The following is a 24,266-nucleotide window of genomic DNA, read 5'->3' as shown; positions in this document are numbered from 1 at the left end:
CAGCCCTCCATGTGCTCGCCAGAGGTAGCCTGACTGCCATTAACCCCTCTGTGACCTTAGACGTACTATCCCGTCGAGGTGCCCTGGGCTTATCTGACCCTGGACGGGATAGTACGTCATAGCCGATCGGCCGCGCTCACGGGGGGAGCGCGGCCGATCGCGGCCGGGTGTCAGCTGCTTATCGCAGCTGACATCCGGCATTATGTGCCAGGAGCGGTCACGGACCGCCCCCGGCACATTAACCCCTGGCACACCGCGATCAAAGATGATCGCGATGTGCCGGCGGTGCAGGGAAGCACCGCGCAGGGAGGGGGCTCCCTGCGGGCTTCCCTGAGACCCCCGGAGCAACGCGATGTGATCGCGTTGCTGCGAGGGTCTCACCTCCCTCCCTGCTCCCTCCAGCCCCGGATCCAAGATGGCCGCGGATCCGGGTCCTGCAGGGAGGGAGGTGGCTTCACAGAGCCTGCTCAGAGCAGGCACTGTGAAGCCTGCAGCGCTGCTAGTCAGATCAGTGATCTGACAGAGTGCTGTGCAAACTGTCAGATCACTGATCTGTGATGTCCCCCCCTGGGACAAAGTAAAAAAGTAAAAAAAAAATTTTCCAAATGTGTAAAAAAAATAAAAAAAAATATTCCAAAATAATGAAAAAAAAAAAAAAATATTATTCCCATAAATCATCTAAATAAAAAAAAAAAACAATAAAAGTACACATATTTAGTATCGCCGCGTCCGTAACGACCCGACCTATAAAACTGTCCCACTAGTTAACCCCTTCAGTAAACACCGTAAGAAAAAAAAAAAAAAAACGAGGGAAAAAACAACGCTTTATTATCATACCGCCGAACAAAAAGTGGAATAACACGCGATCAAAAGGACAGATATAAATAACCAGGGTACCGCTGAAAGCGTCATATTGTCCCGCAAAAAAAGAGCCGCCATACAGCATCATCAGCAAAAAAATAAAAAAGTTATAGTCCTGAGAATAAAGCGATGCAAAAATAATTATTTTTTCTGTAAAATAGTTTTTATCGTATAAAAGCGCCAAACCATAAAAAAATGATATAAATGAGGTATCGCTGTAATCGTACTGACCCGAAGAATAAAACTGCTTTATCAATTTTACCAAACGCGGAACGGTATAAACGCCTCCCCCAATAGAAATTCATGAATAGCTGGTTTTTGGTCATTCTTCCTCACAAAAATCGGAATAAAAAGCGATCAAAAAATGTCACGTGCCCAAAAATGTTTTCAATAAAAACGTCAACTCGTCCCGCAAAAAACAAGACCTCACATGACTCTGTGGACCAAAATATGGAAAAATTATAGCTCTCAAAATGTGGTATTGCAAAAAATATTTTTTGCAATAAAAAGGGTCTTTCAGTGTGTGACGGCTGCCAATCATAAAAATCCGCTAAAAAACTCGCTATAAAAGTAAATCAAACCCCCCTTCATCACCCCCTTAGTTAGGGAAAAATAAAAAAAATTGTATTTATTTCCATTTTCCCATTAGGGCTAGGGTTAGGGCTAGGGTTAGGGCTAGGGCTAGGGTTAGGGCTAGGGTTAGGGCTAGGGCTAGGGTTAGGGCTAGGGCTAGGGTTAGGGCTAGGGTTAGGGCTAGGGTTAGGGCTAGGATTAGGGCTAGGGTTAGGGCTAGGGTTAGGGCTAGGGTTAGGGCTAGGGTTAGGGCTAGGGTTAGGGTTGGGGCTACAGTTAGGGTTGGGGCTAAAGTTACGGTTAGGGTTTAGATTACATTTACAGTTGGGAATAGGGTTGGGATTAGGGTTAGGGGTGTGTCAGGGTTAGAGGTGTGGTTAGGGTTACCGTTGGAATTAGGGTTAGGGGTGTGTTTAGATTAGGGTTTCAGTTATAATTGGGGGGTTTCCACTGTTTCGGCACATCAGGGGCTCTCCAAACACGACATGGCGTCCGATCTCAATTCCAGCCAATTCTGCATTGAAAAAGTAAAACAGTGCTCCTTCCCTTCCGAGCTCTCCTGTGTGCCCAAACAGGGGTTTACCCCAACATATGGGGTATCAGCGTACTCAGGACAAATTGGACAACAACTTTTGTGGACCAATTTCTCCTGTTACCCTTGGGAAAATACAAAACTGGGGGCTAAAAATTAATTTTTGTGGGAAAACAAAAATATTTTTTATTTTCACGGCTCTGCGTTATAAACTGTAGTGAAACACTTGGGGGTTCAAAGTTCTCACAACACATCTAGATAAGTTCATTGAGGGGTCTAGTTTCCAATATGGGGTCACTTGTGGGGGGTTTCTACTGTTTAGGTACATTAGGGGCTCTGCAAACGCAATGTGACGCCTGCAGACCAATCCATCTAAGTCTGCATTCCAAATGATGCTCCTTCCCTTCCGAGCCCTCCCATGCGCCAAAACGGTGGTTCCCCCCCACATATCGGGTATCAGCGTACTCAGGACAAATTGGACAACAACATTTAGGGTCCAATTTCTCCTGCTAACCTTGGAAAAATACAAAACTGGGGGCTAAAATATAATTTTTGTGGAAAAAAAAATATTTTTTATTTGCATGGCTCTGCGTTATAAACTGTAGTGAAATACTTGGGGGTTCAAAGCTCTCACAACACATCAAGATGAGTTCCTTAGGGGGTCTACTTTCCAAAATGGTGTCACTTGTGGGGGGTTTCTACTGTTTAGGTACATTAGGGGCTCTGCAAACGCAATGTGACGCCTGCAGACCATTCCATCTAAGTCTGCATTCCAAATGGCGCTCCTTCCCTTCCGAACCCTCCCATGCGCCCAAACGGTGGTTCCCCCCCCCACATATGGGGTATCAGCGTACTCAGGACAAATTGGACAACAACTTTTGGGGTCCAATTTCTCCTGTTACCCTAGGGAAAATACAAAACTGGGGGCTAAAAAATAATTTTTGTGGGAAAAAAATTTTGTTTTATTTTTATGGCTCTGCATTATAAACTTCTGTGAAGCCCTTGGTGGGTCAAAGTGCTCACCACACATCCAGATAAGTTCCTTAGGGGGTCTACTTTCCAAAATGGTGTCACTTGTGGGGGGTTTCAATGTTTAGGCACATCAGTGGCTCTCCAAACGCAACATGGCGTCCCATCTCAATTCCTGTCAATTTTGCATTGAAAAGTCAAACGGCGCTCCTTCCCTTCCGAGCTCTCCCATGCGCCCAAACAGTGGTTTACTGCCACATATGGGGTATCAGCGTACTCGGGACAAATTGGACAACAACTTTTGAGGTCCAATTTCTTCTCTTACCCTTGGAAAAATAAAAAATTGGGGGCAAAAATATAATTTTTGTGAAAAAATATGATTTTTTATTTTTACGGTTCTGCATTATAAACTTCTGTGAAGCACTTGGTGGGTCAAAGTGCTCACCACACCTCTAGATAAGTTCCTTAGGGGGTCTACTTTCCAAAATGGTGTCACTTGTGGGGGGTTTCAATGTTTAGGCACATCAGTGGCTCTCCAAACGCAACATGGCGTCCCATCTCAATTTCTGTCAATTTTGCATTGAAAAGTCAAACTGCGCTCCTTCCCTTCCGAGCTCTCCCATGCGCCCAAACAGTGGTTTACTGCCACATATGGGGTATCAGCGTACTCGGGACAAATTGGACAACAACTTTTGAGGTCCAATTTCTTCTCTTACCCTTGGAAAAATAAAAAATTGGGGGCAAAAATATAATTTTTGTGAAAAAATATGATTTTTTATTTTTACGGTTCTGCATTATAAACTTCTGTGAAGCACTTGGTGGGTCAAAGTGCTCACCACACATCCAGATAAGTTCCTTAGGGGGTCTACTTTCCAAAATGGTGTCACTTGTGGGGGGTTTCAATGTTTAGGCACATCAGTGGCTCTCCAAACGCAACATGGCGTCCCATCTCAATTCCTGTCAATTTTGCATTGAAAAGTCAAATAGCGCTCCTTCCCTTCCGAGCTCTCCCATGCGCCCAAACAGTGGTTTACTGCCACATATGGGGTATCAGCGTACTCAGGACAAATTGGACAACAACTTTTTGGGTCCAATTTCTCCTGTTACCCTTGTTAAAATAAAACAAATTGGAGCTGAAGTAAATTTTTTGTGTAAAAAAGTTAAATGTTCATTTTTATTTAAACATTCCAAAAATTCCTATTAAACACCTGAAGGGTTAATAAACTTCTTGAATGTGGTTTTGAGCACCTTGAGGGGTGCAGTTTTTAGAATGGTGTCACACTTGGGCATTTTCTATCATATAGACCCCTCAAAATGACTTCAAATGAGACGTGGTCCCTAAAAAAAAATGGTGTTGTAAAAATGAGAAATTGCTGGTCAACTTTTAACCCTTATAACTCCCTAACAAAAAAAAAAATTGGTTCCAAAATTATGCTGATGTAAAGGAGACATGTGGGAAATGTTACTTATTAAGTATTTTGTGTGACATATCTCTGTGATTTAATTGCATAAAAATTCAAAGTTTGAAAATTGCGAAATTTTCAAAATTTTCGCCAAATTTCCGTTTTTTTCACAAATAAACGCAGGTACTATCAAAGAAATTTTACCACTATCATGAAGTACAATATGTCACGAGAAAACAATGTCAGAATCACCAGGATCCGTTGAAGCGTTTCGGAGTTATAACCTCATAAAGGGACAGTGGTCAGAATTGTAAAAATTGGCCTGGTCATTGACGTGCAAACCACCCTTGGGGGTAAAGGGGTTAAGTACCGAGATGAGATCCTCAGACCCCTTGTGAGACCATATGCTGATGCGGTTGGCCCTGAGTTCCTCTTAATGCAGGACAATGCCAGACCTCATGTGGCTGGAGTGTGTCAGCAGTTCCTGCAAGATGAAGGCATTGAAGCTATGGACTGGCCTGCCCGTTCTCCAGACCTAAATCCGATTGAACACATCTGGGACATCATGTCTCGCACCATCCACCAACATCACGTTGCACCACAGATTGTCCAGGAGTTTGCGGATGCTTTAGTCCAGGTCTGGGAGGAGATCCCTCAGGAGACCATCTGCCGCCTCATCAGGAGCTTGCCCAGGCATTGTAGGGAGGTCATACAGGCACGTGTGTAACAACCCTGCTGGCATCACTGCATGGCCTCCCATCCCCACCTGCATTACACTCAAACTCACTACTCTGGGTCATCTTGTGACTTCTCTCTGCTGCCAGCTCCATGCTGTGTGCCTCATGTCTGCTGCTTGCTCTGTGCATGCTCTGTCTGTGTGCATAGGGGGGCGGCGCCGGAAACTCCTGTGTCTTATTGAGACTGTGTGTGTCTTGTCCCCAGCCAATCGCCATGAGGCTTCCTGTATTTAAGACATCCCCACCCAATGGTGGGGGCCTGTGCAACTTTCTCCCTCAGTCAGTTCTTAGCTGCTGAGGTGCCAGCCCCTGTCTCTGTTAATCTTGTGTTCGCCACCCAGGGGGGGCGTTGTACCCTGGTCTGTGTCCTGCATTTTGCCATCCAGTGGGGTTTCGTACCCTCGCCTATGTCCGCCACGCAGTGGGGTGTCGTACCCTGGCTTATGTCCGTGTCTGTGCCTTGTCCCATTTCTGACTCGGTCTTAGTCTACTCCTGTTCTTGTGTTCGTTTATCTCCTTGTCTTGCTTTGCTCTGCTTTTGGCTCTGCTCTCTGCGACCTTGCTTTGTTCCTTGATCTGAACTCTGTGGCTTTGCTCTGCTTTCAGCTCTGCACTCTTGTGTCTTGCTTAGTTGTTTTAGGCTTTGCTCTCTGTGACCTTGCTTTGCTCCTTGCTCTGCATTCGGTGACCTTGCTCTGCACTCTGTGGCTTTGCTCTCGGCTCCGCTCTCTGTAGCTTTGCTCTGCACTCAGTTCTGCACTCTGACTTTGCTCTGCTTTCAACTCTGCACTCTGTGGCCTTGCTCTGCGGTTCCGCTCAGCTCTCGCTCTGCGGCTCCGCTCCTTGCGGTTTTCAGCCTCCTGCTCTTGGCTCTGCCTCCTATTTCTGTTCTTGGCTCCGCCTCCTGCGTTTCTGCACTTGCCTCCGCCTCCTGCTCTTGGCACCACCTCCTGCGTTTCTGCATTTGGCCCAACCTCCTGCTTTTGGCTCGACCTCCTGCTCTTGGCTCCGCCTCCTGTGTTTCTGCACTTGGCTCCGCCTCCTGCTCTTGGCTTTGTCTCCTGCGTTCCTGTTCTTGGCTCTAGCTCCTGTGCTTTCGCTTTGCATCCGCTCTTGCGGTCTTTCTCTACCTATTCATAAGTCCTCCTGTCTGAACAGGTTCTTACCTGTTTTACATACCTGGATGCAGACCAGTCCCTACTGGTTCTTCGAATGTACCAGCCTTGTTCGCCTGTCCTGCTAGAGAGCCAGCCGTACCTGCCTACCTACCAGAGAGCCAGCCGTGCCCATCTGCCTTCCAGTGTCTCTGTTGTACCCGTCTGCCTCCCTGTGTCCCAGCCGTGCCCGCCTGTCTGGCAGAGTGCCAGCCGTGCTCGCTTGCCTGTCTATGTTCCGTTCCCCGGTGGGATCAGCAGCCACAGCCAGACAGCACCCTGGAGTAGCACCTGGTAGCTTCCTGCCGCACAAGCCTGACCTCACCATCAGAGGCTCCAGCGAACACCAAGGAAGCTACTTAGTTACGCCCCTTCCAGGGTAGTCTGGTCTGTGCAGGGCCGCCATCAGGGCATGACAGCCGTGACTGGCGTATGGGGCCCGGTGAGCAGAGGGGGCCCGCATCGGGCCCTGTCTCATCTGGTCACCGGGCCCCCCCTGCAGGCGCTGCGGCAGCGGCACACTATTGACGTGCGGGCCCGCGCGTCAATAGTTAACAGCCGCCAGCCAGTCTGAGGCTGGCGGCTGAATAGGGCCGCAGTGCGCACTCGCCGGCGTCGCCGGCGTCTGACGTCATTGTCAGCCGCCGGGCCCGGCGGCGAGTGCGTCTGTGTGGAGCCTGGAGAGGGAGCTTCACCCGGCGCTGGAGCTTGGCCAGGTAAGAAGTTGTGTTTTTTTTTTTCTTTGAGAGCTGCTGCGATCCAGGGGGGCCCGGGGGACAGGATGATGGACACTCAGGGGCAGAAATGCTGGACACACAGGGGCAGAATGGTGGACACAGTGGGGCAGAATGCTGGACACAGTGGGGCAGAAATGCTGGACACAGTGGGGCAGAATGGTGGACACAGTGGGGCAGAATGGTGGACACACAGGGGCAGAAATGCTGGACACAGTGGGGCAGAAATACTGGACACAGTGGGGCAGAAATGCTGGACACAGTGGGGCAGAATGCTGGACACACAGGGGCAGAAATGCTGGACACACAGTGGGGCAGAATGCTGGACACAGTGGGGCAGAAATGCTGGACACAGTGGGGCAGAATGGTGGACACAGTGGGGCAGAATGGTGGACACACAGGGGCAGAAATGCTGGACACAGTGGGGCAGAAATGCTGGACACACAGGGGCAGAAATGCTGGACACAGTGGGGCAGAATGCTGGACACACAGGGGCAGAAATGCTGGACACACAGTGGGGCAGAATGCTGGACACAGTGGGGCAGAAATGCTGGACACAGTGGGGCAGAATGCTGGACACACAGGGGCAGAAATGCTGGACACAGTGGGGCAGAATGCTGGACACACAGTGGGGCAGAATGCTGGACACACAGTGGGGCAGAATGCTGGACACACAGTGGGGCAGAATGCTGGACACACAGTGGGGCAGAATGCTGGACACAGTGGGGCAGAAATGCTGGACACAGTGGGGCAGAATGGTGGACACAGTGGGGCAGAATGGTGGACACACAGGGGCAGAAATGCTGGACACAGTGGGGCAGAAATGCTGGACATAGTGGGGCAGAAATGCTGGACACAGTGGGGCAGAATGCTGGACACACAGGGGCAGAAATGCTGGACACACAGTGGGGCAGAATGCTGGACACAGTGGGGCAGAAATGCTGGACACAGTGGGGCAGAATGGTGGACACAGTGGGGCAGAATGGTGGACACACAGGGGCAGAAATGCTGGACACAGTGGGGCAGAAATGCTGGACACACAGGGGCAGAAATGCTGGACACAGTGGGGCAGAATGCTGGACACACGGGCAGAAATGCTGGACACACAGTGGGGCAGAATGCTGGACACAGTGGGGCAGAAATGCTGGACACAGTGGGGCAGAATGCTGGACACACAGGGGCAGAAATGCTGGACACAGTGGGGCAGAATGCTGGACACACAGTGGGGCAGAATGCTGGACACACAGTGGGGCAGAATGCTGGACACACAGTGGGGCAGAATGCTGGACACACAGTAGGTCAGAATGCTGGACACACAGTGGGGCCGAATGCTGGACACACAGTGGGCCGAATGCTGGACACACAGTGGGGCAGAATGCTGGAGACAGGGGCAGAAATGCTGGACACAGTGACAGGGGCAGAATGCTGGACATTGGGGCAGAATGCGAGACACAGTGGGGCAGAATGCTGGACACAGTGGGGCAGAATGCTGGACACAGTGGGGCAGAAATGCTGGACACAGTGACAGGGGCAGAATGCTGGACACAGTGACAGGTGCAGAATGCTGGACACAGGGGCAGACTGTGAGACCCAGGGGCAGAATGCGAGACACGGGGCAGAATGGAGATACGGGGCATGATTGGAGACACGGGGCAGGATGAAAGACATGGGGGCATGACTGGAGACAGATGGGGCAGGATTGGAGACAGATGGGGCAGAATGGAGACACAGGGGGCATGATTGGAGACAAGTGTCAGGATTGCAGACATGGGGGCATGGTTGGAGACATAGGGGGCAGAATGGAGACATGGGGCATGATTGGAGACACTGGGGGCAGAATTGGAGACAGATCGTGCAGGATCATGGGGCAGGATGGATATGATGGAGACAGATGGGGCAGGATGGAGAGATCACATGGGGCGATCATATGGGGCAGGATAAGGAGATCATATGGGGCAGAATGGATACTCATGAGGGCAGGATGGGAGAATATCTGGCTGACGCCAGGAATGAGACACACGGGGCCAGGCTGGGTGATATTATTACCATAGGGGCTAATTTAGGGATATTATTACTGCAGTGATGTATTTATTTTATTTTTTGAGTATACTGTTTTAAATGGGGGGCGGTCCTGTTACTGTATAGAGTGATACTATGTCGCCTTCTTCATGTGGTGTAATGTAGAAGTTGTGAAAAATTAAGTAATGTGTTCTGCAAGCGGAGCTCGAGATAACTGTGTTATTTCCTGCAGAGAGAAGTCCTGGCTGGATGAAATGATGGCGGTCTGTGCTGGATGAAAGATGAAGGACTTCACCTAGAGACGTCACTGGTGAGTCAGTGTGTTACCTATACACTGACACTATACACTGTATACAGAGCTCCTGTGTATAATTTCACTAGTGATCACTATATTATCTGTACACAGACACTGCATACTAAGTACAGATCTCCTGTGTATAATGGCACTTATGGTGATAGTATGGTGCTTTTTTAAAAATTACTGATCAGAATTGTAGTATTCAGTCACTATGTGGTGGTAATATGTGGTCTGGACATGGTGTTGTGGTATTTGTTCCTTGTATGTGATATTATTCGATCACTGTGGTGGTAATATGTGGTCTGGTCATGGTGTTGTGGTTTTTGTTCCTTGTATGTGATATTATTCGATCACTGTGGTGGTAATATGTCATCTGGTCATGGTGTTGTGGTATTTGTTCCTTGTATGTGATATTATTGGGCATTTTAAAAATTGAAAAATAAATAAAAATATACCTAAATTGTATTGCATATTTTAACAAATATTTAATAGGTTACAGCAGAGTAGGGCCCGGCCAAAAGTGTCTACCGTGTTATGGTGGCGGCTTAAAAAAATCTTTTGGCCAAAACAAAAGCTGCCTGCTATATGTGTGATCTGGTGATGGGAACTGTTAATGTGTGATTGGTGAGAAGTGGAGTTTTTCCAAGAGAGAGCGGTGGGACTGTGGACAGTCCGAGGGGTGGAGCCTAGAGGCGGGGCTGGGGTGGAGCCTGGGCGGAGTCTCAAGGGGGCCCTGAAAATTTTGCCAGTATGGGGCCCCGAAATTTCTAGTGGCAGCCCTGGGTCTGTGGCACAGTGGGGCCACACCCCCGAACGCCGCACCAACCAGTCTGGGCGCGAGCGTGACAACATGGAGGCCACACACACTACTGAGCACTACTTAGTGTTGCTTCCTAAGTGGACAGTTTGATTTCACAGAAGTTTGATTTACTTGGAGTTATATTCTGTTGTTTAAGTGTTCCTTTTATTTTTTTGAGCAGTGTATATATCTTTATATTTCATAGACAGATAGACAGAAGAAAAGCCGGTAATTCATTTGTCGGCTTCTGTAAAATCAATGCAGAAGCCGACAGGATAGAAGAGATTGATTACATACAGTAAATCCATGAAGAATAGTTAGATATATAGATGTCAGTGACCAATATAAATAGTATAGTGTGTGTGCAAATTAGGGGACATGTATGTATTTAATAAAATAATCTTTTTTGGGGAAAAAATGGCGTGGGCTCCAGCACAATTTTCTGCGCCAGAGAGGGAAAGCCAGTGACTGGGGGCCGATATTTATAGGAAGGGGTTAATACAAAGGTCTCAGCTCCGCAGCTGTATATTTAGCCTTTACTGGCTATTAAAATATGGTGACCCCCCAAAAAAATGACTTGGGATCCCCCTATAATTAATAGCCAGAAAAGGCTATGCAGACAGTTGCGGGCTGAGATTCATAGCCTAGGAAGGGACCATTGTTATTACTCCCCCCCGGCTACAAACACCAACACTCAGCCACCCCATCTGTAAGATGCGCCAATTCCGGCACTTAGCCCCTCTCTTTCCACTGCCCTGTAGAGGTGGCATATGGGGTAATAGGGGGTTAATGTCACCTTTGTATTGCAAGGTGACATCAAGCCTGGCTTAGTAATGGAGAGGCGTCAATAAGACACCTATCCATTACTAATCCTATAGTAGTCAAAGGGTTGAATAAAGACACAGCCAGAATAAAGTCTTTTAATGAAATCAAACAACACACTTTTCCCATCTTTACATTAGCCGCATATGAAATGCTGGCTTTTCAAAGGACAACAATGCATAAAAATCGCACAGCACTTGCATGACGCAAGTGCTGTGTGGTTTTTTATTGCACCCATTGACTTCTACTGCAGGATGTGATCCGTTTTCTGATTACATTTGCAGCATGCTGCGATTTTTTTCCAGCCCGATCGTGATGTCCGAGCTGGAAAAAAACAGATGAGCACACAATCATTGATTAACATTGGTCCGAATTCAATCGGATTTTCGATCGGATTGAATTCATCCAATTTCAGCGCAAGTGGGTATGAGCCTTTACGGTATGTTTTCATGGTCCGCATATGCAGCGCTTTGGACGCAGCAGATACTCGCTCCGTCCAAAGCGCTGCAGGCTTTTGTATGCACGGTGATTTCGCATGTGTTCATTGAACCATGGGGAATCACCGCATCCTACACATAGAATGGTGCTATTTAACTTGCGGAGACTGAGCGTCTTTGCAAGATTAATGGACATGGTGCGGTCTGGAAAGACGCACGGCATGTGCGTATACGCAGTTCTGTGTTATGATGCGGTGGTTTAGGAGCAACATGGAACGAGCTCTGAAGGAAGTGGTAACTGTACTGACCGCAGTCCCTAAGCTCAACACAACACTAGAAGTAGCCGTGGAATGCTCCTAACTCTCCCTAGGCATCTCGTCACAGCCTAAGAGCTAACTACCCCTAAAGATAGAAGCAGGAAAACTATCTTGCCTCAGAGAAAATCCTGAAAGGATAGATTAGCCCCCCACAAATAATGACTGTGAGTGGAGAGGGAAAAGACATACACAGAATGAAACCAGGATGAGCACAGGAGGCCAGTCTAGCTTGATAGATAGGACAGGATGGAATACTGTGCGGTCAGTATAAAACACTACAAAAATCCACGCAGAGTTTACAAAAAATCTCCACACCTGATTAAAGGTGTGGAGGGTAAATCTGCTTCCCAGAGCTTCCAGCAAGACAGAATTAATTCATACTGATAAGCTGGACAAACATAGAAAGCACAGAACGGATAAGTCCACAATCTGTGAACAGAAAAGAGCAAGCAAGAACTTAGCTTTGCTGATCTGGTCAGGATAACAGGGAAATCCAAAGAGATGTGAATCCAACCAGAAACCATTTACAAGTGGCACTGGCTGAAGGAAAGAGCCAGGCATAAATAGCCGAGCAGAAAAGACGATCAGTGGAGGCAGCTGCAGACTGCTAAATTCAAGGAGCAGCCATACCACTTGAAACCACAAGAGGGAGCCCAAGAGCAGAACTCACAAAAGTGCCACTTACAACCACCGGAGGGAGCCCAAGAGCGGAATTCACAACAGTACCCCCCTTGAGGAGGGGTCACCGAACCCTCACCAGAGCCCCCAGGCCGATCAGGATGAGCCAAGTGAAAAGCACGAACCAAATCGGTGGCATGGACATCGCAGGCAACAACCCAAGAATTATCCTCCTGGCCATAACCCTTCCACTTGACAAGATACTGAAGCCTCCGCCTCGAAAAACGAGAATCCAAAATCTTCTCAACCTCATATTCCAACTCTCCCTCAACCAACACCGGGGCAGGAGGGTCAACCGAGGGAACAACGGGCACCACATATCTCCGCAACAAAGATCTATGGAAAACATTATGAATGGCAAAAGAGGCTGGAAGAGCCAAACGAAAAGACACCGGATTAATAATTTCAGAAATTTTATAAGGACCAATAAACAGAGGCTTAAACTTAGGGGACGAAACCTTCATAGGAACATGACGAGAAGACAACCAAACCAAATCCCCCACACGAAGCCGGGGACTAACACACCGACGGCGGTTAGCAAAACGTTGAGCACTTTCCTGAGACAACGTCAAATTGTCCACCACATGAGTCCAAATCTGCTGCAGCCTGTCCACCACAGAATCAACACCAGGACAATCAGAAGGCTCAACCTGCCCAGAAGAAAAGCGAGGATGAAAACCAAAATTACAAAAGAAAGGTGAAACCAAAGTAGCCGAACTAGCCCGATTATTAAGGGCAAACTCGGCCAACGGCAAGAAAGACACCCAATCATCCTGATCAGCAGACACAAAGCATCTCAAATAGGTCTCCAAGGTCTGATTAGTTCGCTCAGTATGGCCATTAGTCTGAGGATGAAACGCCGAAGAAAAAGACAAATCAATGCCCATCCTAGCACAAAAGGCCCGCCAAAATCTAGAGACAAACTGAGAACCTCTGTCAGACACAATATTCTCCGGAATGCCATGCAAACGAACCACATGCTGAAAAAACAATGGAACCAGATCTGAGGAGGAAGGCAACTTAGGCAAAGGTACCAGATGGACCATTTTAGAGAACCGGTCACAAACAACCCAGATAACAGACATCTTCTGGGAAACAGGAAGATCCGAAATAAAATCCATGAAAATATGCATCCAGGGCCTCTCGGGGACCGGCAAAGGCAAAAGCAACCCACTAGCGCGGGAACAGCAAGGCTTGGCTCGGGCGCAAGTCCCACAGGATTGCACAAAAAGCACGGACATCGCGCAACAAGGAAGGCCACCAAAAGGACCTAGCAACCAAATCTCTGGTACCAAAAATCCCAGGATGACCAGCCAACACTGAACAATGAACCTCAGAAATCACCTTACTTGTCCATCTATCAGGAACAAACAGCTTCCCCACAGGACAGCGGTCAGGCCTATCAGCCTGAAATTCCTGAAGCACCCGCCGCAAATCAGGGGAGATGGCAGAAAGAATCACCCCTTCCTTAAGAATGCCAACCGGCTCAAGGACTCCAGGAGAATCAGGCGAAAAACTCCTAGAGAGGGCATCAGCCTTAACATTCTTAGATCCCGGAAGATACGAGACCACAAAATCAAAACGGGAGAAAAACAGGGACCATCGAGCCTGTCTAGGATTCAGCCGCTTGGCCGACTCAAGGTAAATCAGATTCTTATGATCGGTCAGGACCACAACGCGGTGCTTAGCTCCCTCAAGCCAATGTCACCACTCTTCAAACGCCCACTTCATAGCCAACAACTCCCGATTGCCGACATCATAATTGCGTTCCGCAGGCGAAAACTTTCTGGAAAAAAAAGCACACGGTTTCATCAAAGAACCATCAGACTCCCTCTGAGACAAAACGGCCCCTGCCCCAATCTCAGAAGCGTCGACCTCAACCTGAAAAGGAAGAGAAACATCCGGCTGACACAACACAGGGGCAGAAGTAAATTGGCGTTTAAGCTCCTGAAAGGCCTCAACAGCCGCAGAGGACCAATTCGTCACATCAGCGCCTTTCTTCGTCAAATCAGTAAGGGGCTTAACCACACTGGAAAAGTTGGCAATGAAACGGCGATAGAAATTAGCAAAGCCCAAAATTTTTTTGAAGGCCCTTCACAGATGTGGGTTGAATCCAGTCATGAATAGCTTGGACCTTAACAGGATCCATTTCTATAGACGAGGGAGAAAAAATAAAACCCAAAAAAGAGACCTTCTGAACTCCGAATAGGCACTTAGACCCCTTCACAAACAAAGCATTATCACGAAGGATCTGGAACACCATCCTGACCTGCTTCACAGGAGACTCCCAATCATCGGAAAAAATCAAAATATCATCCAAATATATGACCATGAATTTATCAAGATAATTGCGGAAAATATCATGCATAAAAGATTGGAACACAGATGGAGCATTAGAGAGCCCGAATGGCATCACGAGGTATTCAAAATGGCCTTCGGGCGTATTAAATGCAGTTTTCCATTCGTCACCCTGTTTAATACGAACAAGATTATATGCCCCTCGGAGGTCAATCTTAGTAAACCAACTAGCCTCCTTAATCTGAGCAAACAAATCAGTAAGCAAAGGCAAGGGGTATTGGAATTTGACCGTGATCTTATTAAGAAGACGATAATCAATACAGGGTCTCAAGGAGCCATCCTTCTTAGCAACAAAAAAGAAACCCGCTCGAAATGGTGACGAAGAGGGCCGAATATGCCCCTTCTCCAAAGACTCCTTAACATAACTCCGCATGGCGGCATGCTCTGGCACAGACAGATTGAAAAGTCGGCCCTTAGGGAACTTGCAACCAGGAATCAAGTTAATAGCACAATCACAGTCCCGGTGCGGTGGAAGGGAACTGGACTTGGGCTCATCAAATACATCCTGGAAATCCGACAAAAACTCAGGGACCTCAGAAGAGGGGAGAGAGGAAATTGACATCAAAGGAACATCACTATGTACCCCTTGACAACCCCAACTAGTCACAGACATAGTTTTCCAATCCAGCACCGGATTATGTTCCTGTAACCATGGAAAACCCAGTACAACAACATCATGCAGGTTATGCAACACCAGAAAACGGCAATCTTCCTGATGTGCTGGAGCCATGTACATAGTCATCTGCGTCCAGTACTGAGGTTTATCCTTGGCCAAGGGTGTAGCATCAATACCCCTCAAAGGAATAGGGCTCTGCAAAGGCTGCAAGGAAAAACCACAGCGCCTGGCGAATTCTAAGTCCATTAAGTTTAGGGCAGCGCCTGAATCCACAAATGCCATGACAGAAAAGGACGACAATGAGCAAATCAGGGTCACAGATAAGAGAAATTTATTCTGTATAGTACTAATGGTAACAGACCTAGCGGCTCTCTTAGTACGCTTAGGGCAATCAGAGATAACATGAGCAGAATCACCACAGTAAAAACACAGCCTATTCTGACGTCTGAATTCCTGCCGTTCTGTTCTAGTCAAAATCCTATCACATTGCATAGGTTCAGGACTTTGCTCAGAGGATACTTCCATATGGTGCACAGCTTTGCGCTCGCGCAGACGCCGATCAATCTGAATGGCTAGAGACATAGATTCGCTCAAACCGACAGGCGTAGGAAAGCCCACCATAACATCTTTAAGGGCTTCAGAAAGACCTTTTCTGAAAATAGCAGCCAGAGCCTCCTCATTCCATTTAGTGAGCACAGACCATTTTCTAAATTTCTGGCAGTATAATTCTGCAGCTTCCTGACCTTGACACAAGGCCAACAGGGTTTTTTCTGCATGATCCACAGAATTAGGTTCGTTATATAATAATCCGAGCGCTTGAAAAAATGCGTCTACATTCAATAATGCCGGATCCCCTGTTTCAAGAGAAAAAGCCCAGTCTTGAGGGTCACCACGCAGCAAGGATATGATGATTTTTACTTGCTGAATGGGATCACCAGAAGAACGGGGTTTCAAAGCAAAAAACAATTTGCAGTTATTTTTAAAGTTCAAAAACTTGGATCTGTCCCCAAAAAACAAATCAGGAGTAGGAATTCTAGGCTCTAAAGCCGGAGTCAGGACAACATAATCTTGGATACTCTGACGAGAAAACAAACCCTGAACATCCATGCCAGAGCATATATCCTGAACCACCCAGATATCAAAAGGAATTAAGAGACAAACCAGAGCACAGAAATAAAAATGGTTCAGAACTTTCTTTTCCTTCTTTTGAGATGCATTTAATTCATTTTAGGCCACTTGTACTGTTATAATGCGGTGGTTTAGGAACAACATGGAACGAGCTCTGAAGGAAGTGGTACCTGTACTGACCGCAGTCCCTAAGCTCAACTCAACACTAGAAGTAGCCGTGGAATGCTCCTAACTCTTCCTAGGCATCTCGTCACAGCCTAAGAGCTAACTACCCCTAAAGATAATAATAAATAATAATAATCTTTATTTTTATATAGCGCTAACATATTCCGCAGCGCTTTACAGTTTGCACACATTATCATCACTGTCCCCGATGGGGCTCACAATCTAGAATCCCTATCAGTATGTCTTTGGAATGTGGGAGGAAACCGGAGTGCCCGGAGGAAACCCACGCAAACACGGAGAGAACATACAAACTCTTTGCAGATGTTGTCCTGGGTGGGATTAGAACAGCCTAAGAGCTAACTACCCCTAAAGATAGAAGCAGGAAAACTATCTTGCCTCAGAGAAAATCCCCAAAGGATAGATTAGCCCCCCACAAATAATGACTGTGAGTGGAGAGGGAAAAGACATACACAGAATGAAACCAGGATGAGCACAGGAGGCCAGTCTAGCTTGATAGATAGGACAGGATGGAATACTGTGCGGTCAGTATAAAACACTACAAAAATCCACGCAGAGTTTACAAAAAATCTCCACACCTGACTAAAGGTGTGGAGGGTAAATCTGCTTCCCAGAGCTTCCAGCAAGGCAGAATTAATTCATACTGATAAGCTGGACAAACATAGAAAGCACAGAACGGATAAGTCCACAATCTGTGAACAGAAAAGAGCAAGCAAGAACTTAGCTTTGCTGAACTGGTCAGGATAACAGGGAAATCCAAAGAGATGTGAATCCAACCAGAAACCATTTATAAGTGGCACTGGCTGAAGGAAAGAGCCAGGCATAAATAGCCGAGCAGAAAAGACGATCAGTGGAGGCAGCTGCAGACAGCTAACTCCAAGGAGCAGCCATACCACTTGAAACCACAAGAGGGAGCCCAAGAGCAGAACTCACAAAAGTGCAACTTACAACCACCGGAGGGAGCCCAAGAGCGGAATTCACAACCGTTCTGCCACCTGCATCTTTGAACGCAGAGTGGAGATGGGATTTCATAAAATCCCCTCCACTATGCTGTAACATCTGGACGCTGCAGCTGTACGCAGTATCCAACCCGCAGCCAAATACTGACTGTGGAAACATACCCTAAGGCCGAGGTCACACTTGCAAGAAACTCGCGCGAGTCTCTTGCATCAATTCCCAGCACTTGGACTGGAGCGATTCAGTTGCATAGAAATACATGCAGCCACACACTCCGGTCCCAAGTGCTGGTGGCAGTGCCGGGTATTGAGATGCGAGACTCGTGCGAGTTTCTTGCAAGTGTGACCCCGGCCTTAAACGCAATATCTGTTTATTTAAAAAAAATGGAAAAAAAAATTATGTGTGCTCCCGCACAATTTTTAAAACCAGAAGAGGGAAAGCCAGCGCCTGGGGGCTGATGTTTATAGCCTGGGAAGGGGGTAATACCCATGGATCTTCCCAGGTTATTAATATCAGCTCACAACTGTATACTTAGCCTTTACTGGCTATTAAAATAGGGGAGCCCCCAAAAAATGATGTGGGGCTCCCCGATAATTAATGACCAGCAACGGCTATTCAGACAGCTGTGGGCTAATATTAATAGCCTAGGAAAGCACCATAGATATTGCCCCCCCCCAGCTACAAACACCAGCTCTCAGCCACCCCAGAAATGGAGCATCTCTAAGGTGCGCCAATTCCAGCACTTAGCCTCGCTCTTTCCATTTGCCCTGTAGTGGTGGCAAGTGGGGTAATAGTTGGGGGGGTTGATTTGTATTGTAAGGTGACATCAAGCCTGGCTTAGTAATGGAGAAGCGTCAATAAGACACATATCCATTACTAATCCTATAGGTGTATTGTAAATAAAGACACAGCCAGAATAAAGTATTTTAATTAAATAAAACTCCACACAGTTTCCTATATTTATTATACACCTAATTCCTGCAACGCCTTCAATCTCCTGCAAAAAAATAAAATAACAAACCAACAGTATATGCCCTGTTACAATGTAATCCATTTAATAATGAGTATCCCACGACGATCTCCCCTGTAGAGCTGTTAGATCGGGAGACCGCAACGCTCTACAGGGGCCTCCGATGACACACTGACCGGAGATAATACTCCAGCAGTGTATGATCGGAGTTCGTACTCTCACTTTACGGCACCGCTGCATGGGAATTTTCTCACGCAGCGGTGCCGCAAGTGACTGTATTACCAGAGTCCCTGTAGAGCAGTCACATCGCCTGATGTGACAGCTTTACACGGGAGATCATCGTGGGACACTCGTTATTAAATGGGACTATCGGAATAGGGAGTATACTGTTGGTTAATTATTTTATTTTTTTGCAGGCGATTGAGGGCTTCGGGGATTAGCTGTATGGTGAGTATGTACTGTGTGTATATATGTATGTACTGTGTATATATATGTATGTACTCTATGTGTGTATGTATATACTGTATGTGTTTTTTTATTTTTTACACTTGAACACAGCCATCGTCTGATTGGACTACTATCCCATCATCGGCTAATGCTGTCACTGTTCTATGTGACAGCAGACATATCCGGATCCTCACACACACAGACACACACACACCCACAGACCCCTGCACACAGACACCGACACACAAACATGCACATCTTCTCCAAACACAGTCTCCGCCCACACACAGTCTCCACTCACACTCTTTCTTCTCCCTTTCTGCAACATTTTTCGCACTTAACTCCGCAGCAAATCCGCAGATCTTTTTACATCTGCAGTTTTGCTGCGGATTTGACTGACTCAATAGAAGTCAATAGGTGCAGAAACACTGCAGATCTGCAAAAAGAATTGACATGCTGCGGAAAATAAAACGCTGCGAATTTGCACGGATTTTTCCTCAGCATGTGTACACCAAATTCTGGATTCACATAGATTAACATTTGTTGTGCACTACACTACGGATTTAATGCAATTCCACGAGTCCAAAAACGCTGCGGATCCGCATCAAAATCCACAACGTGTGCACATAGCCTTATAGTTATACCTGTCGTTATGTGACTGCTTGGAAGATAACTATGGAGGTAGTTGTCCACCCAGTAATTGCTCTTCCTCTCTTAAAATGTCACAAGCCACTTAAATGTATTACTATTGCCTCTCTGCCCTTACTGGAAGATGTATTGAGCAGTTTCTTCCAGCTAAATAGTTCATCTAATATCCGAAACAATAAAATATATGAATGTTTGTATTGACTTTGGCCATGACGGTCTCTGCAGTTTATTAGGTAGAAAATACTTATTCTATAAGATTGGATATTGGATATACAGATATATGAGATCTGATATAACCTGGTCTAAAAGATAAAATTGTCTTGCATTTCATTACTGTTGGAAGCAATTATACAGCAATCATCAATAACTGAAACTCAAACTCTGCATTTTTAGTAGTAAAATCTGCAACATAAAGTTCACATCCTGCCGTCTTCTGAATTATAAATCTCACCTGGATTTTGTGGGGTATTTTATTAGTAGAAATAGGAGCTTGTGATAGTTGCTCCAACCATTTTTAATAGCAATCTTTAAAGTACCTGTCTCCGTGATTTAGACAGTGCTTACTAAGATTTGTGTTGCTTACCACATATAAAGCAGGTAGTCTTCAGTACTTCTTCTTTCTTTTGTTTCTCACTTCTCAAATCGGCAAATGTATCAATAATAACACCAAAAATTAGATTCAGAACGATGATAATAACAATGAAGAAGAAGAGGAGATCATAAATCACACGAGCAGGAAACAGAGACTCCTGTTGGCAAAACATAGAAAGGGAAATTAAATTAAGGGGTTTTAAGGTTTCTTAAGTGTTGTCACCTCCCTAGATCCAGCTCAGAGTTTTCTTTTCTGGTCTCTTGTCTGTCTCCAAGGCTGACGTATGTTGAGATCACTGCAGCCAAGCACTGGGTTTAGTGGCCATGTCACGTCGAAAAAATGGTCAAAGTCAAAGTAGTATGGGTCAACTAACAGAGGCGATAAAAGAATTTGGTAGTATAATGAACCAGGTAATGTATTTGTCAAAATAGACTGATCTTGTACAACATAAATGGGTATATTTAGAGAATGTATGTCTTGCATAAAATAAATGGGCATAATTAGAGAATATTTGGGAATTTTGTTTAATATAAGTGGGAAAATAAGTTAAGATAGAATAAGGATAGAACTACATGGAGAGATTCCTGGGGAATATTCAAAAGTTAATTCAAAGAATATGAAATCAGTAACTTTAAAAGCTTTGATCAAGTCTTCTCATTAAAAAAAAAAGGAAAAAAGTAAGTTTTATAAGGAAAAATCACCTAATTGCCAAAGGGAAGGGTAGTAATATGATTCATCTTTAGGAGGTGTCTAAGACTACTCAGACAGCGGATGGAAATAATACATCAGATGAATAACATTCTTCGTCTTAACATATGTAATAAACCCACTATTATGTGTGGGGCGTATGTGAGGATTTAAATATTAATAAATATTAAAAAAATCATTATGCAAAGGATGCTATTCTAAGATTGCTAATTATTAAAAAAAAAATGAAGGTAACGAAAAAGGGATATATCAAAATAAAGGGCAGGCAAAGATATTTAAAGGAGGTTTCCCACGGACACAGTACATTTTAATCAATAAATCTTGGAATAAAAATAAGTTCCACAATTGGATGTGTTAAAAAATGTTCATGTGCTGAGATAATTTTTATAAATTTGCCCCTGCTATGTACGGTGTAATGGCTGAACTGTTCCTGGGTGGGGTGGAAGCAAAAGACAGTATACAGAACGGACAGAAGGGGATCACAGCTGTTGCTTTCTGTGAGGTAGGAATGTGTTGATTAACAAGTAACAGATGCTTTATCTCACAGAAAGAATCAGCTGTGATCCCACACTGTCCTGTCTGTATACTTTCTTTTGCTTCCTTCCCCACCCAGGAAGGAAGGGAGGAGACTGTGTGTGGGCAGAGACTGTGTGTGGAGAAGATGTGTGTGTTTGTGTGTCGGTGTATGTCTTCAGGGGTCTGTGGGTGTGTGTGTGTCTGTGTGTGTGAGGGTCCGTGTGTAGGCAGGCATCTTCCAATGGACCATGTCCCAGACCATGTCAGACACAGCCATTACATAGGGGAACATTTATAAAATTATCTCAGCACAGGAACATTTTTTTTAACACATCCAATTGTGGAACTTGATTATATTCCAAGATCTGTTGATAAAAATGTAGCTTGTTCAAAGGAAAACCTCTTTAACAAAATATGGGATTTATAGAAAAAAATGATAGTTGATAATCTCTAGTATACAGTGATTTTGGTACCAACGATGTCTGAACGGTTTTATAACAAGTTTATCGTGTTGATTAAGAGCATTACTTTGGTTTTGCCAGATTTGTTTCTGAGATACAGTTGTGCTCAAAAGTTTACATACCCAGGCAGAATTTTTGCTTTCTTGGCCTTTTTCCAGAGAAAATGAATGATAACACCAAAACTTTATCTCCACTCATGATTAGTGGTTGGGTGAAACCATATATTGTCAAACTACTGTGTTTTCTTTTTTTTTTAAATCATAATGACAACCCAATTCATTCATTAATTTTCTCTGAAAAAAGGCCAAGAAAGCAAAAATTCTGCCGGGGTATGTAAACTTTTCAGCAAAAATGCATTTAATAATTAATTACAGTAGATTTCTTATTCAAAAAGTTGCTTTTATAGCATTGTAAGACTTTAAATTGAAATACCAAATAATTATGGTATATGGAACATTTGATTACCTAAGACACTGTTAAAGAGTCAAAAGACAGACCAAAATCTACTGGACAAGTAGCATTGGGGGAATGCATTAATTTTATTGAAGAATTCTCTCAAAAACTAGAACAAATTCAGCAAATAGTATTGACATTTTTTAAATCATTACCCTCAAAATATCCTACATTTTTTTCAAAAAACCTTGGCACCTGAATTGCTTTATTTTTTGTAGACCTGTGATTTAATATTTAATTTTTCATATTTAAATTTAATATTTAGTTTTCGATGTTAAAGCCACAACATTCAAACTAAATGTAATGTATACATACAAACACACACAAAATAAATAAAGGGAACACTAAAATCCCACATCCTAGATTCACTAGATGAAATATTCCAGTTGTAAAACTTTATTCATTACATAGTGGAATATGCTGAGAACAATAAAACCTAACAATGATCAACGTAAATCACAACTAATATCCCACGGAAGTCTGGAGTTTGAATGATGCTCAAAATCAAAGTGGAAAATGAAGTTACAGGCTGATCCAACTTCAGTGGAAATGCCTTGAGACAAGGAAATTCTGCTCAGTAGTGTGTGTGGCCTCCACGTGCCTGTATGACCTCCCTACAATGCCTGGGCATGCTCCTGATGAGGTGGTGGAAAGTCTCCTAAGGGATATCCTCCCAGACCTGGACTAAAGTATCCGCCAACTCCCAGACAGTCTGTGGTGCAATGTGAAGTTGGTGGATGGTAAGAGACATGATGTCCCAGATGTGTTCAATCGAATTCAGGTCTGGGGAATGGGTGGGCCAATCCATAGCTTCAATGCCTTCATTCCAGCAAGGCTGGAATTTGGCAGGTTTTTTTTTTGCGAAAGACGTATGAATCAAGCTGCATACAAGCTTATCCTGGAAAAACAGTTGATTCCTCTTGCTCAGGCAATGTTCCCCAACTCTGAGGACTGTTTTTTTCCAGCAGGACAATGTGCCATGCCACACAGCTAGGTCAATGAAGGTGTGGATGAAGGACCACCACATCAAATCCCTGTCATGGCCAGCCCAATCTCCAAACCTGAAACCCCATTGAAAACCTCTGGAATGTAATCAAGAGGAAGATGGACAGTTACAAGCCATCAAACAAACTAGAACTGCTTAGATTTTTGTACCAGCAGTGGCATAAGGTCACCCAAAAGCAGTGTGAAAGATTGGTGGAAAGCATGCCAAGATGCATGAAAGCTGTGAATAAAAATCACTGTTATTCCACAAAATATTGATTTCTGAACTCTTCCTGAGTTAAAACATTAGTGTTGTTGTTTCTAAATGATTATGAACTTGTTTTTTTCTGCATTATCTGAGGTCTGCAAGCAATGCATTTTTTTTGATATTTTGACCATTCCTCATTTTCAGAAAATAAATACAAAATTTAATGCTTGGAACTTCGGAGACATGTAGTCAGTAGATTATAGAATAAAAGAACAATTTACACTTTACTGAAAAATATACCTATAAAGAGAAAATTCAGACAAACTGAAAAATTTTCATTGGTCTCTTAAGTTTCTTAACTTTTGCCAGAGCTGCATGCATGTATGTATGTATGTATGTATATATATCTATATATATAATTGTCTAAGGGTTTTTCCGTCTGTCTGTCTGTCTTTCTGTCTGTCCTGGAAATCCTGCGTCTCTGATTGGTCGAGGCCGCCAGGCCTCGACCAATCAGCGACGGGCACAGTATCGATGTAGAAATCCCACGTCTCTGAGTGGTCGCGGCCGCCAGGCCTCGACCAATCAGCAACGGGCACAGCGACGATGATGTCATAAAGGACGTAGAAATCCCACGTTTCTGATTCAGCGACGGGCACAGTATCGACGTAGATGTCATAATGTCATAATGGCTGCCATTTCAT

At 45.1% G+C, this 24,266-nt stretch overlaps 1 protein-coding gene across 1 annotated transcript in view; it reads right to left on the bottom strand.

The window, feature by feature from the left end:
• The window catches only part of ITPR3 (inositol 1,4,5-trisphosphate receptor type 3), a 544,758-nt gene that overhangs the window by 92,852 nt on the left and 427,640 nt on the right, over nt 1-24,266 (bottom strand). Inside the window, exon 55 of the mRNA XM_069756594.1 lies at nt 20,224-20,389. Within this exon, the coding sequence (XP_069612695.1) occupies nt 20,224-20,389 (166 nt within the window). The remainder of the gene's footprint in view (nt 1-20,223; nt 20,390-24,266) is intronic.

Source organism: Ranitomeya imitator, chromosome 3 (genome assembly GCF_032444005.1).
Source record: "Ranitomeya imitator isolate aRanImi1 chromosome 3, aRanImi1.pri, whole genome shotgun sequence".
Lineage (NCBI taxonomy): Eukaryota > Metazoa > Chordata > Amphibia > Anura > Dendrobatidae > Ranitomeya > Ranitomeya imitator.
Note: the sequence above shows the minus strand (reverse complement) of the source record. Positions and strands in the feature narration are given on the sequence as shown.